Source organism: Pteropus alecto, unplaced genomic scaffold (genome assembly GCF_000325575.1).
Source record: "Pteropus alecto unplaced genomic scaffold, ASM32557v1 scaffold388, whole genome shotgun sequence".
In the NCBI taxonomy this organism is placed as follows: Eukaryota; Metazoa; Chordata; class Mammalia; order Chiroptera; family Pteropodidae; genus Pteropus; species Pteropus alecto.
In genome coordinates this window covers 239,028-250,246 of record NW_006441398.1, presented here as the reverse complement: position 1 = coordinate 250,246, position 11,219 = coordinate 239,028, and the positions used below count along the sequence as shown (strand labels likewise).

Genomic DNA, 11,219 nt, shown 5'->3' with positions numbered 1-11,219 from the left:
CATCTGCCTGATTTGGGGGTGCAGAGTCTGGGCTGAGGCTGGCCTCCCCGTGCACTCACGTCCTGCAGTAGCTTCTCCAGGTTCTCCTGCAATTCGTAGAAGTAGACGGTGGTAATGAGGCCATCGCGGGACTTGGTCAGGCAGTCCCGGGCCAGCTCGATGATCTGGTGGTGGATAAAGCTGAGCACGCCGTCGGCCAGCGGCAACACGCTGTCAGGTTCATAGGCGCGGGCGAAGTCGCGCAGCTTCTCTTCCATCTGCGCAGTGGCCTGCGGGAGGGACGGAGGCGGGGCAGGGGTGACTATGCGGAGCTGTGCCCAGAGGCCGCGGCCGCCAGGAGCCTGCGCTGCGCATACCCGCCACCAGGGGGCACACAGAGCTAAGGCGAGCGAGGGCCCCGCCGCTGGTCATACTCAACACTGCCCCCGCCCCCCGCCCCCACCCTCACCTTCGGGAACCTCTCCTTGTAGACGTGGTTCATCATCACGATCTCGTTGTCGTAGGAGGAGGGGGAGCGCCCGGGGCTGCAGGGAGAGAAGCCCATCTTGTCCAGCCGCCTGCCTCCGAAACTGCCTCCCCCATCACGGTGCAAGTCGTCTATTCACGCGGACCAGAGTCTCGCAGTGCACAAGGTCCCAGACCGCCAGCGTGGAGTTGGGGGGGTGCCCGCCCACCTGAGGCTCCGCGAACGGGGCCGCACGGCGGGCGAGCGACGACCGCCATCCTCATCTGTGATGCTCTCGGTGCTGCCGAAGTGTTTGGAGAGGAAGTGGAGTTCGTCCACTGTAGGCTGGTAGGGCAGCTGGTGCAGGCGCTCCTGGGAGGAGCAGGAAGACTGGGGGGAGGGGCAAGGCTGGGGTCAGAGCCACCGCGGTCCCCCCACAGCTCGGGACCCTGGGCTGGGACTTCCGGGACTGATGGGGCACTGGCAAGGCCGGTACTAGAACCTGATTATGATTCTGGGGTCCCAGGGCCCAGGTTGGGACTCTTGGCACTAGATAGGGGACAGGGACAGTCACGGATGAGAACAGTGACACAGACTCGGATATGACTAGAAGGAATCTGTTAAAACCTGAGTCAAGTCACATCTCTCCTCTGTTCAAAACCCTGCATGGCTCTGAACGCCAAAGTTCTCCCCACAGCTCATGAGGCCTGCAGGAACATCTGGCCCTGTCTCTCTGCCATCGCTTCCTACCACTCTCATCCTCACTTGCTCTACTCCAGCGACAGAGCTGTGGCCTTTTTGATAGACCCTGAACAAGCCAGGCACGCTCTTGCCTCAGGGCCTTTGAACAGACCATTCCCTCTGCCTGGAGCACATCTACTATGGATCATGCCTTCTCCCTCAAATCTTTGCTTAAATGTCACTTCTCAAGGAGGCCTCCTCTGAACACACACCCATCACTTCCTATCCTTGACTTATCTTGTTTCCTCTTGCTGTATTTATCTCCTGACTTTTTTACATCTTTATTATTTATTTGTTATTGCTGTCTGCTTGAGGGCAAGGATTGGCTCTGCTTGGTCTCTGGTCAGGGCCTGGCATGCAGTCGGGCAAACACAGACACACAGACACCAGTGGAGACACAGGACATCCACTTGATTCTGTAGGCAGAATTCTCTTTTTAAACATCACATCACTCCTTTCCCTGCTTAAAATTCCTCATCCCACCAGTGTCTACTAAGATAACTTTTTTAATGCACACAATTTATGACCTACAGAAGCACGATTTCAAATAGTTCAGACTGAAATTTTAATAAATGTTAATATAAAGCAAAAAAAGACTTTCTATGGCTTCTACCTGCATTTAGAATATAATCCATCTCCTTGACCTGGCTGACACGCCCCAGCACGATCAGTATTGCTGCTTGTCTCACCTCAACTCTTCTATTTCTAACCCAAAGCTCCAGCCACACAAGGCTATTTTCAATTTTCCCAATGTGGCAAGTTCTCTGTTGCCTCTGGCAGTTTGCATGTGCTGTTTCCCCTTCCTGGAACAGCTTTCTATCCCTTCTTCCACCTGCCAAACTCTTGCTGATTCTTTGTCTTGGCTTCGATGCCACCTCTTCCAGGAAGCTTTCCTTGATGTTCCCCCAAATTAGGTCAGTTGCCTCCTCTCTGCTATCACCTCTCCTTACGTTACTCCCATCACAGCTCCAATCCCCCATGTTGTAAATGCCTTCTTACTAGTCTGTCTCCCCTCCCGAGAGCTTTGTAAACCCTTGGACCCTGGCTTAGCTTGCAGAGTCCACCTATCACATGACAGTCACATGATAAATGTCTTTTGAATATCAAACCAGAGACACAGGTAGAAAAGGAGGCAGATGGAGAGGAGATTTTGGGTATTGCAGTGGGTGAGTAAATGGGCTCTGAGTGAAGGGTGTAGCCTGGCCCTGGCCAGCTGCAGACACTTGGGCAAGTGGCTTAATATCTGTAAAATAAGTCCATGATGAATAGGACCCCCAAGAAGATATGTCAAGGGTGGATAACAGGGCTGGGAGAGACCTGCAACTCACTAGTAGATGGACAGGTGACAACCTTGGAGGACAAAATAACCCAAAGCACTCATTAAGGCAGGCCCAGCTGCTGGCCTGGGTGTGGACCTTTGGGTTGGAGGGTCCCTGCAATTCCCACCCATCTTCCCGCCTACCACACTCACCGAGACAGTGGAGCTGGGTGTGTTGGTTCCATAGCCAGATGAAGGGAGTGAAGCCAGAGACCAACGCCGTCCGTCCGCCCTGGAACCCAGCCGAGGTGCTCAGAGGCCACCAGGCCCCACCAGCTCCCCCACTTCTCAGGATGTGAGAGAAGCACTGGCTATGGCCAGGGCAGGGGTTTGGGAAGCATATCTGTACTCTGTGGTTCCTGAAGGCCCTCCAGGTCAAGGAGGTAAAGAGGAAGACTTCCAGCCAGGCACCAGTCTCCTTGGCTCCTTCCCATGATTCCCTCTCCTGTCATACTCAGGCCACACTAGCCCCAGTGTGAACCCCGAGGGGGACCAGAAAAGCCCACACAAGGAAGTCATCCTAGAGGACCCGAAATGTCAATTCCTAGAGGACCCCCCATGAGTAAAGCTCTCAGAGGCAGACCCCTTGGTTCTTCTCCGAGAAGAAATTCCCCTCCATCAAACACACACTCTGACATGCTGTCACATTGGTACACTCACAGTCACACAGACACAGTCACTCTCCTGGCCACACTCACCAGTGTTAATGTGACTACTATGGTCAAGTTCATGTACTGACAATCACACACATTCATGCATGACTCCCTAACAGACATTTATACAATTCACTGTCCCATACATGGCCCCAAATGTCACACTTTCCTAACACACAATTGTACTTACAAAAACAGACATCCACTCACATATAAACACAGACACTTACAAAGACCCAGAACTCACGCTCTGATACACACACAGACACATACTCCCTCATGCGCACTCTACGCTTTCACATTCACACATACATTCAAGACACCCTCACGCACTCAGTCACACATTCCAACTCACACAGTCACACACTCATTCACACTGCAGCATAGATTACACATGCACGTGGAAACACGCATGGAGGTGCACGCTCTCTCACATAGTCACATACATTTATAACCCTACAGATATAATTCACACTCAGACACTTTCATATTTGAATGCTGATGCATACCTCCATGGAGACCTGTGTAGGCACAGGCTATTTTCACATATTCACAGTCTCACAAACTTGCACTCCTAGTCACGTGGACACACACTCCCACACACTACGCGACTCATTCCTCATTCCTCCCTCTCGGCAGTGTGTCGCTCAGTCCACTTGCCGCCCAGCCCAACCTCCATGCAGGCAACCACATCAGGCCCAATCCTGGAGCCCTTTTCTGGCTCCCTATTGCCCTCAGCTGAATTCCATGGAGGAGGAGGACCTTCCCTCACTCTCCCCAGGGAGCTGTCCTCTGTCTCCACAGTCCCTTGTGACTTCTACACCACAGCCTTCACCAGCCTTTGCAGCGACCCTGGTTCTCTGGCCTGCCACCCCAACTTAACTCTGAGGATAGAGGGAGGTGTCATTCGCTTCTTACGTTCGGCTCCCAGAACAGAGCATGTGTTCAGACAATGCTTTGAGAATAAGTTCAAAGAAGAAGAGATCTGGGCAAACACCCTGGTGACTCCCAAAAGTCTCTCCTCAAAACATTCAAGGAATTTCTCTGCCTTCCCCAATTTCGCCAAAGGCCCCAGAAAATTCATTTAAGGACACTCGAGAGACTCATCACTGAGACATTTCTCCTCCCCGGGAGGGAAACCTGAGATTCCTCCTCTTGGGCCCTCGAGAAATAGCCCTAGGCGTCCTCCTTCACATCAGGGACCAAGTGTCCCTCAATGGGCACCGCTAAATCTGCGCTTGCGCGCCTTATCTGCGTTTCTCGCCCTGTTGCTATGGAAACGCCCGGCCTGCAGTGCCAGGCGGGAGACTGAGACCCGCGGCCCAGAACGCAGGCGCTTTAGCTGCTAGGCCAAGGAAGTCACGCCCCTTCCCCTTTCCAGAGAGGCGATTGGCCCCGCCTTCTTATAGGCCCAGGCCCCTAAGGCTGGGAGCTGGTTTCCTCTGGGACGCTGGAGCACTCTGCAGGCTCTGGCTCAGGTGCAATTAGGAGGGGAACAGATGGGAGCCCATACGGTGGGTGGGGAGGGTCGGACCAGGGTACTAGGACCCAGTGAACAGGAACTCACCTTCGGGAGGAGGCAAACGAGAAGTGTGCGGGAGTGTTGGGGGAGAAGTTGCGGGGGCTATCCAAGGGACTGCTACCTGTGGCGGAAAGAGGGGGATCTTTAGGTCTAGGCTGGGCGGCAATCCCATTACGCCTCCTAATCTCCAATGCGGGTTGCAAACAGTAGCCCGTCCCCTTTAGTCCCACAGTTGGGAGTGGCCCCCCGCCTAAGAGTTTTTGGTTACCGAGTATGCCCAGCCCGTCCAGGCCGATTCTGTCTTCTTCTGGGATGGACCCGCCCCTCAGGTATGTCTCTTCCTTTCTGCCCCATCCTCTTTTCAGTTTAGCTCCGCCCATCAATGCCCGCCCTCTGATGACTGACCACGCCCAACATTGATGGCTCCGCCCCTTGTCCAATCCGGGCTCTCCTCTATCCAGACTCAGTCCACCCTTCCTGTGGTATGGACACATCCCTCTCCTGTAGCCAAGTCTCCTCTAGTCTGGGCCACACCCACCACCTGTCTCACCCAGATGTCCAGGCAGTGGGGAGTGGGGTCGCGGCAGCGTGGGCGAAGTGCTGGTCAAGATGAGGCTTTTCCGGTTACTCGTGCGGCAGCTGTGGAGAAGGGGAGGCAAGGGGGTCGGGCCAGGCCGCAGCCCAGGGAGTTTGTGAACACAACCAGCCTCCCTCCCATCTCAGATACCCACTTATCTCCCATCCGTGTGTTCTGAGAAGTGCCCCCAGAATACTACTTAGAGTAGGAGGCAGTGGAGACCTCAGCAGGACTGCATATGGGAGGGGATGCATGTGAGACGTGTAGGTGCAAGACTCCTGGTGTGGACCATGGGTAAACATGTGGGGCACAGTTTCAGTCATGGAGTGATAGTCATGTCTTTGTGACACTGTTGAAGATACTGAGTATCTGCCTGTCTAGATCTGTGTGTGACGTATGCTGTGTGTATCCACGTGTGACATCCAGCGTGCAAGTTTAGCAATGGGTGCATCCTAGTTTAACATCATGTGTGACAGTCCTTGTGTTTATCTTGTGACACAACTTGCGCCTTTGTGTATCTATGTGACACAATGTATAATGCCACTTGTACATAATTATGCGTGCCATTGTGTGCTATATTGTTTGCATGATGTACGATTTCTGCTCCATGTGTCTTTGTGCAGCATTCTAAGTCTGGGAGATACTGTCCTTGTGTCTGCATGTGATATTCACCATGTATGTACACAAGTGGCATCTACTGTGTGTAAATTTAACATCCTGTGACATTAGGCATGTCTGAGCATGCCAACATGTGTGACATTCCCTGGATGAGTCTTGCATGTGATAATGTATGATAGTTTGTCTTTCGCTCTCTGCAAGATTCCCTTTTTTATTGTGGCATCCGTGTGACACAACATGCAACATACTTAGGTGATATTGTGTGTTGTGACATTGGGTACATGGATGCCATTGCCACACATGTGTCTGTATGCATCTTAGGTGGCAATAATTGTGTGTGTCACCATGCATGTGACATCTTACTGAGTGTACACAACAGTGTACCTGTGGGTTTACTGGTTAGTGTGTGATGCTGGGGGTGCCCCTGTGTATCTGTGCATGTCTCTGACCTATGGCCACTGTATGGCTGGGTATGTGTGGTGCCTCCCTGTGTATCTGGGCCACTAGGGCTGTTGTGTATGTGTGTGTGACATCATGTCCTACGTGACACTGTGTGTCACTATTTTCCGAATGAGGCTGTGTTGGGGGGGAGTTTGTGCTATGATAAAAGTCCCCATCTTCTTTCTGACCTTCAGGATTCCAGCTTCCAAAGAGGGAGCCTCAGGCCCCTCCATTCCCCTCACCCCCCACTGCAGTGACTGAGCATATCAGCGCGGCCAGAGCACGCGGCATGGGGTGGGGGGAGGCCAGACTGCGGCTATTGTTCTGAGGGTGCCAAGCCCCCCCACCAATCCCTTCTTCTCTTACCCCTCTGAACTGCCAGAGTCCACAGCAACAGAAGACAAAGGCGCCGCACCCCCCCGCCACACGAACACCCCGAGCAGCCCCCGCCCCCTGCGGCGGTCCTTTCCAGTGTGTCCCCCAGCCTCGCCCCCCACTGCCCTCCATTCAGCCCCATCCCTAGCAGGAAGGCGCAGCGCGGGCACCTCTGGCGCAGCTGGACCGGGTGCAGCATCCCGGGCCCCACCCTGCGGCACCCGCCGGAGGGGCGGCTTTGGCGGGAGGGCCAAGTCAGGGTCTTAGGGATCAGGGGTCTACCTCTTGGTGCGGCGGAACATACTGCCACCAGGGAAGGAGGGCATCGAGAAATTGGAAAGCGCGGTCCAGAGAGAGTCAGACATGACCCGGCGGCGGCGACATGGTGGCAGGTGCGGCAGTGGCAGCGGCGCTGGGAACGAGCGCGCTGGGCGGATGCTGGAGCCGCAGCAGGCAGGGAGGGGAGGGCGAGGGAGGGGAGGGCCATGCGCTACCGCTTGCCGGGAGGGGGCGCTGCTGGGTACCAGCGCACCAGGCCCCGCCCGCACGCTGGCCTGGCGCCCCAACCCGCTCTCGCGTATCTCTCCCCAAGGCTCACCTGCTGCTTTTCCGGGGCAGGGGCAAATCCTTCTAGAAGGCAAAGAAACAAAAGGATAGAGGTCAGCATGAGCCAGCAGCTGTTGCCCGCAAGCTTTTCAGCCCCCAGGAGGAGAAGTTGGGTGAGACTCATCCGCATGTCACCTGCACCCTTGGCCATGGGCTGAGGGCTGAAGGTAGGGATACCAGGATGACTCCTTTCCTGACTCCCAGAGACCAGCATAGGGCCCCATAGAGGACTCCTGAGTTAGCATCTCAATGTTTGTTTGTGCAAGTGAAACGGGAGTCTTTAATTAAAAAGCATTTCTTGAGCGCCTACTATATCCCAGGACCTGTGTAGGCACTGGGGCCACAGCAATGAATGAAACAAAAATTCCTGCCCTTTTGAAACTAGCATTTACAGGAGGGAAGCAGAAAATAAACAAGATTAATGTGAAAGTGAATGAAATAATTTTAGACAGCAATAAGCGTCATGAATAAATTTAAGCAAGGTGATATGATGGAAAACAGCTAGGAGAGGGACATGATGGTCTGAGAGGGCTACTCTGGGAAGGCGACTTTTAAGATAGTTTCTGAAAAATAAGAGGCAGCATGGGAGGATCTGTGAAGAGAGCATCTGAGGTAAAGGAAACTGCAAAGGCCTGGAGGCAGGAATGAACTTGGCATGCTCAAACATGAAAATTTGAATGAATGAGTGACTCCTCCACACTCCAACGGTTCTACCCTACTCCCAGCCAGATCCAAGAGTAGGGGGGTGGAGGTAGTTGAGGTGGCTCAAAACTGAAATTTGAATTGAGAATCATGTGGTGGCTAGGTGCTCTTTAAAAATATATATTTTTTTAATTAAAATATATATTATATTTTATATATATATTTTTTTTTTATATATATATAATGGCAGTGATAATAATTAATAGCTGTTAACTTTATGTGTCCACATCAGAAAATGTTCATGTTCTGTTTGGCAAGCACACAGGTAGTCACTACAGGGACCAGAAACTACGGAGGTCTAAACCCTTTTCCAAGAGAAATGGGGAGAGGGACTGCCAACTTATAGCCGGCTCTGTGTCCACAGGCTGATGCGAATAAAGGGGATTAGGTAGGGCTGCAAGATTTGAATGAGGGTTTCAAAAGCCCTTTTGTTGGGGACTCTAACCAGAGGGAAATTAGAAAAACTAGGAATAGTCTAGATCCTTTCCATGATCTCTGAAAACAGAAATCCCAGGGTTCAAATCCCAGCAGTGCCTCTTAACAACCTTGGCAAGTGACCTTCCAATAGTCCATACATCCTAGAGGATTCCGTGAGATGATGCAGGTGCTAGCACCTTAGTGTGAAGCCTGGCACATAGTTAGGGCTCAATAAATATTAGGTCATAGGAACAGGAGTTATTGTGGATGGATACACTGCATGACAGAAGATGAGCCAGAGGGATCTCCCACTCCTGTGAATGTATAGTCGAGGTCAAAGGGCATAATGTCTACATCGGCAGCCTTGCCCTTCTGAGCCACGAGTGACCAGAAATCCATACCAGGTTTTCCTGCTGTCTTTGCAGGATCAGCTAGAATGAGCTGCAACTTGGACCGGCCCTGCGGGACTGCGCGACCGCAATGGCCCAAGCGAAATCAAGACCTGGATTTCTCGACCATGGAGCTCAAGATTCCAGACCCGGGTACACTCGGCCTTCGAGGGTGAGCCCCTGGGAAACATTCAAGCCTCTCTCCGAGAAATTTTCGAACACAGCCTCATCTGCCAGGGCACCTAACATTAGGGGTCGAACAAAAGGACAAACTGGAGCAGTGGAGGACTGGGATCCTTGGCGTCGGTGTAAACAGACGCCACCTCCATCCCCAGCTGCAGAGCCCCAGCTGCAGAAGCGGCTGCTGCTTCTCTCCAGGATTAACAGACAGCGCTGCGGACAGGCCATTCAAACTCAGGATGCTCTTCATATATATGACCCCAGCTGTACACAGGGGACCCTCGGGTTCTCCGAGGTTGCGAAACAGTTCCTAAAGGATTGTCCTAAGGGATAGCACCAATGTGTGAGGGTGTATCCAGGCAGCGAAGTGATTAACCCTGCCAGAGGGAAGAGGTAGGAGCATGACCCGGGTGGGGGTACCCGAGACTAAAAGTAGCCTCAAGAAGGTTGAGAGGATGAGTGGGAGGATCCCGGGCTGGGGGCAGTCTTGCTAGAGACAAAAATCCCGCGTGGCACTGAGCCAATGGGAATCGGCACCGGCCCAGAAGGCGGGGATACACCCCATGCAGGCCCCGCCCCATTTTCTCTTTTTTCCTAGGGCACCCGATGGCGCGTACCTAGTTTGATTGGTTCAGCATTTGGCTCTGGCTTTGCCGCAGCTCCCTCCCTCTCTTAGGAATCGTTCTCCTAACCCAGCCCTGGAATTGGGAGGGAATCGAGGGAAGACCTGAAGAGCCCAAGCCTCCTAGACGGGGCCATCTGGGCTGTTTGAAAGCGAATTAGCTTTCCAACACAAGTATGGCTCCAGCATCAACCAAACTCCTGGGAAGTCCATCCTGCCCTCTGATCTCGATTTTTCCTGCTGCAATGACTGATCAGCTCACCTTGGTCTCCAATCTCACGGATGGTGGGTTAGAAGAGGTCCTGGATCAGAGTTCTGGATCAGAGTTCTTCCCAAGCTCTAAGCTAGGTATGTAGCCTGAGTCTGGGCCCATGTTAGGCTTTATCTAAGTGTTTCCAGGATACCTAGCACGGGGCTGAGCTCCAATGAGGCTCAGAAAGACCAGACAGACCTTGGGGTGAAACTTAACCTTTAGAAGCTCACACCAAAGACGGGAGAAGAGGACCCTTCTCAGCTTCAGAATCTCCACCCATCTTGGAAGTGGGAATTCCTGACGCTTGGATTCCCCGCCGCCCCCCCACGCCCCGCCCCGCCCTCGCTTTCCGACACTCCACAACAATCCTCAGTGTCCCACTCCGCGCAGTGGACTCACGCCTACCGCGCCTGCGCAGCCTGGAGACCAGCATCTTCTAAGGCTGCAAGGAGCTAAAAATCGCTCCCGCCCACCCACAAGCTGCGCTGGACTTGAGGATTGCGCAGGGGCGGGGCGCGGGGGGGGGTAGGTGGAGTGGAGGGGGCTGGAATGAAGAGTGAGGAGGGAGGCTGTTTAGGTGCCTGTCCAATTAGGTCAGTAGGAAGAATCCTGGTAGCCAGGCGGGTGCATGGACGTCGCAGGGGGTCTCTGAAAGCGGCTCCTGAGGTGGTGAGGGGCGAGGCTGCTGGTACAAACATGTTTACGGCTGCAGCGATGCCGGCGGCCCCGTGGGGCTCCAGCCTTGGAGCAATAACTTTGCTTTGCGCCCCCTCACCCCCCACCTTGGCGAGGAGCCAGAGCGATGACTTCTGGCCCCAGCCCCCTTGCCCTCCGGTGGGCTAGGTTCCCCTCGGGCTATCCTCGAGGAGGAGCGCTCGGCTGCACCCTCTCCGTCAGCTCCCTGGATCCCCGGGCGGCGCCCGAGGGGCGGGGTCCCCAGCACGACAGGACGCGTGGCCACAGCGTTCCCTGCGGGTAGTGTCCGGAGACCGTGGGAGACGGCGCCCGCGCGGACCCTGGCGCAAGTTCTCCTGCCGGCAGCCGGGCCCCGCCCCAAGGCGCCGACCCCCTCTGCTCCACCTGGGGCCGGGTCCACCTCGTACCTGCAGCCTCCGGCGGCGGATCAGGCCCGAATCGTCCATGGCGGCGGAGGCTTCGGCCCCGGGGAGGGAGGAGGGTGGCGGTGGCAGCCGGGAGGAGGGAAGAGGGAAGGAGTGAGAAGCCGCGGGGACCGCCACGGCGGCGGCGGCTGGAGGGGGGGCACTTCCTCTGACTAGCAGTGAGTCAGGCCAAAATCAACATTTAGTGGGTGGGGACGATGGGTGCTTCCTGCAGAGTGAAGTCTCAAGGAGTCTCATTC

At 54.4% G+C, this 11,219-nt stretch overlaps 1 protein-coding gene across 1 annotated transcript in view; it reads right to left on the bottom strand.

The window, feature by feature from the left end:
* The window catches only part of MAST1 (microtubule associated serine/threonine kinase 1), a 21,860-nt gene extending 14,737 nt beyond the window's left edge, over window positions 1-7,123 (bottom strand). The window contains 7 exon segments of the mRNA XM_025051601.1: window positions 60-269; window positions 449-524; window positions 675-835; window positions 2,658-2,736; window positions 4,725-4,800; window positions 5,230-5,318; window positions 6,973-7,123. Of these exon segments, the coding sequence (XP_024907369.1) occupies window positions 60-269; window positions 449-524; window positions 675-835; window positions 2,658-2,736; window positions 4,725-4,800; window positions 5,230-5,318; window positions 6,973-7,055 (774 nt within the window). The 5' untranslated portion in view covers window positions 7,056-7,123.
* Window positions 7,124-11,219: the final 4,096 nt, after the last annotated feature.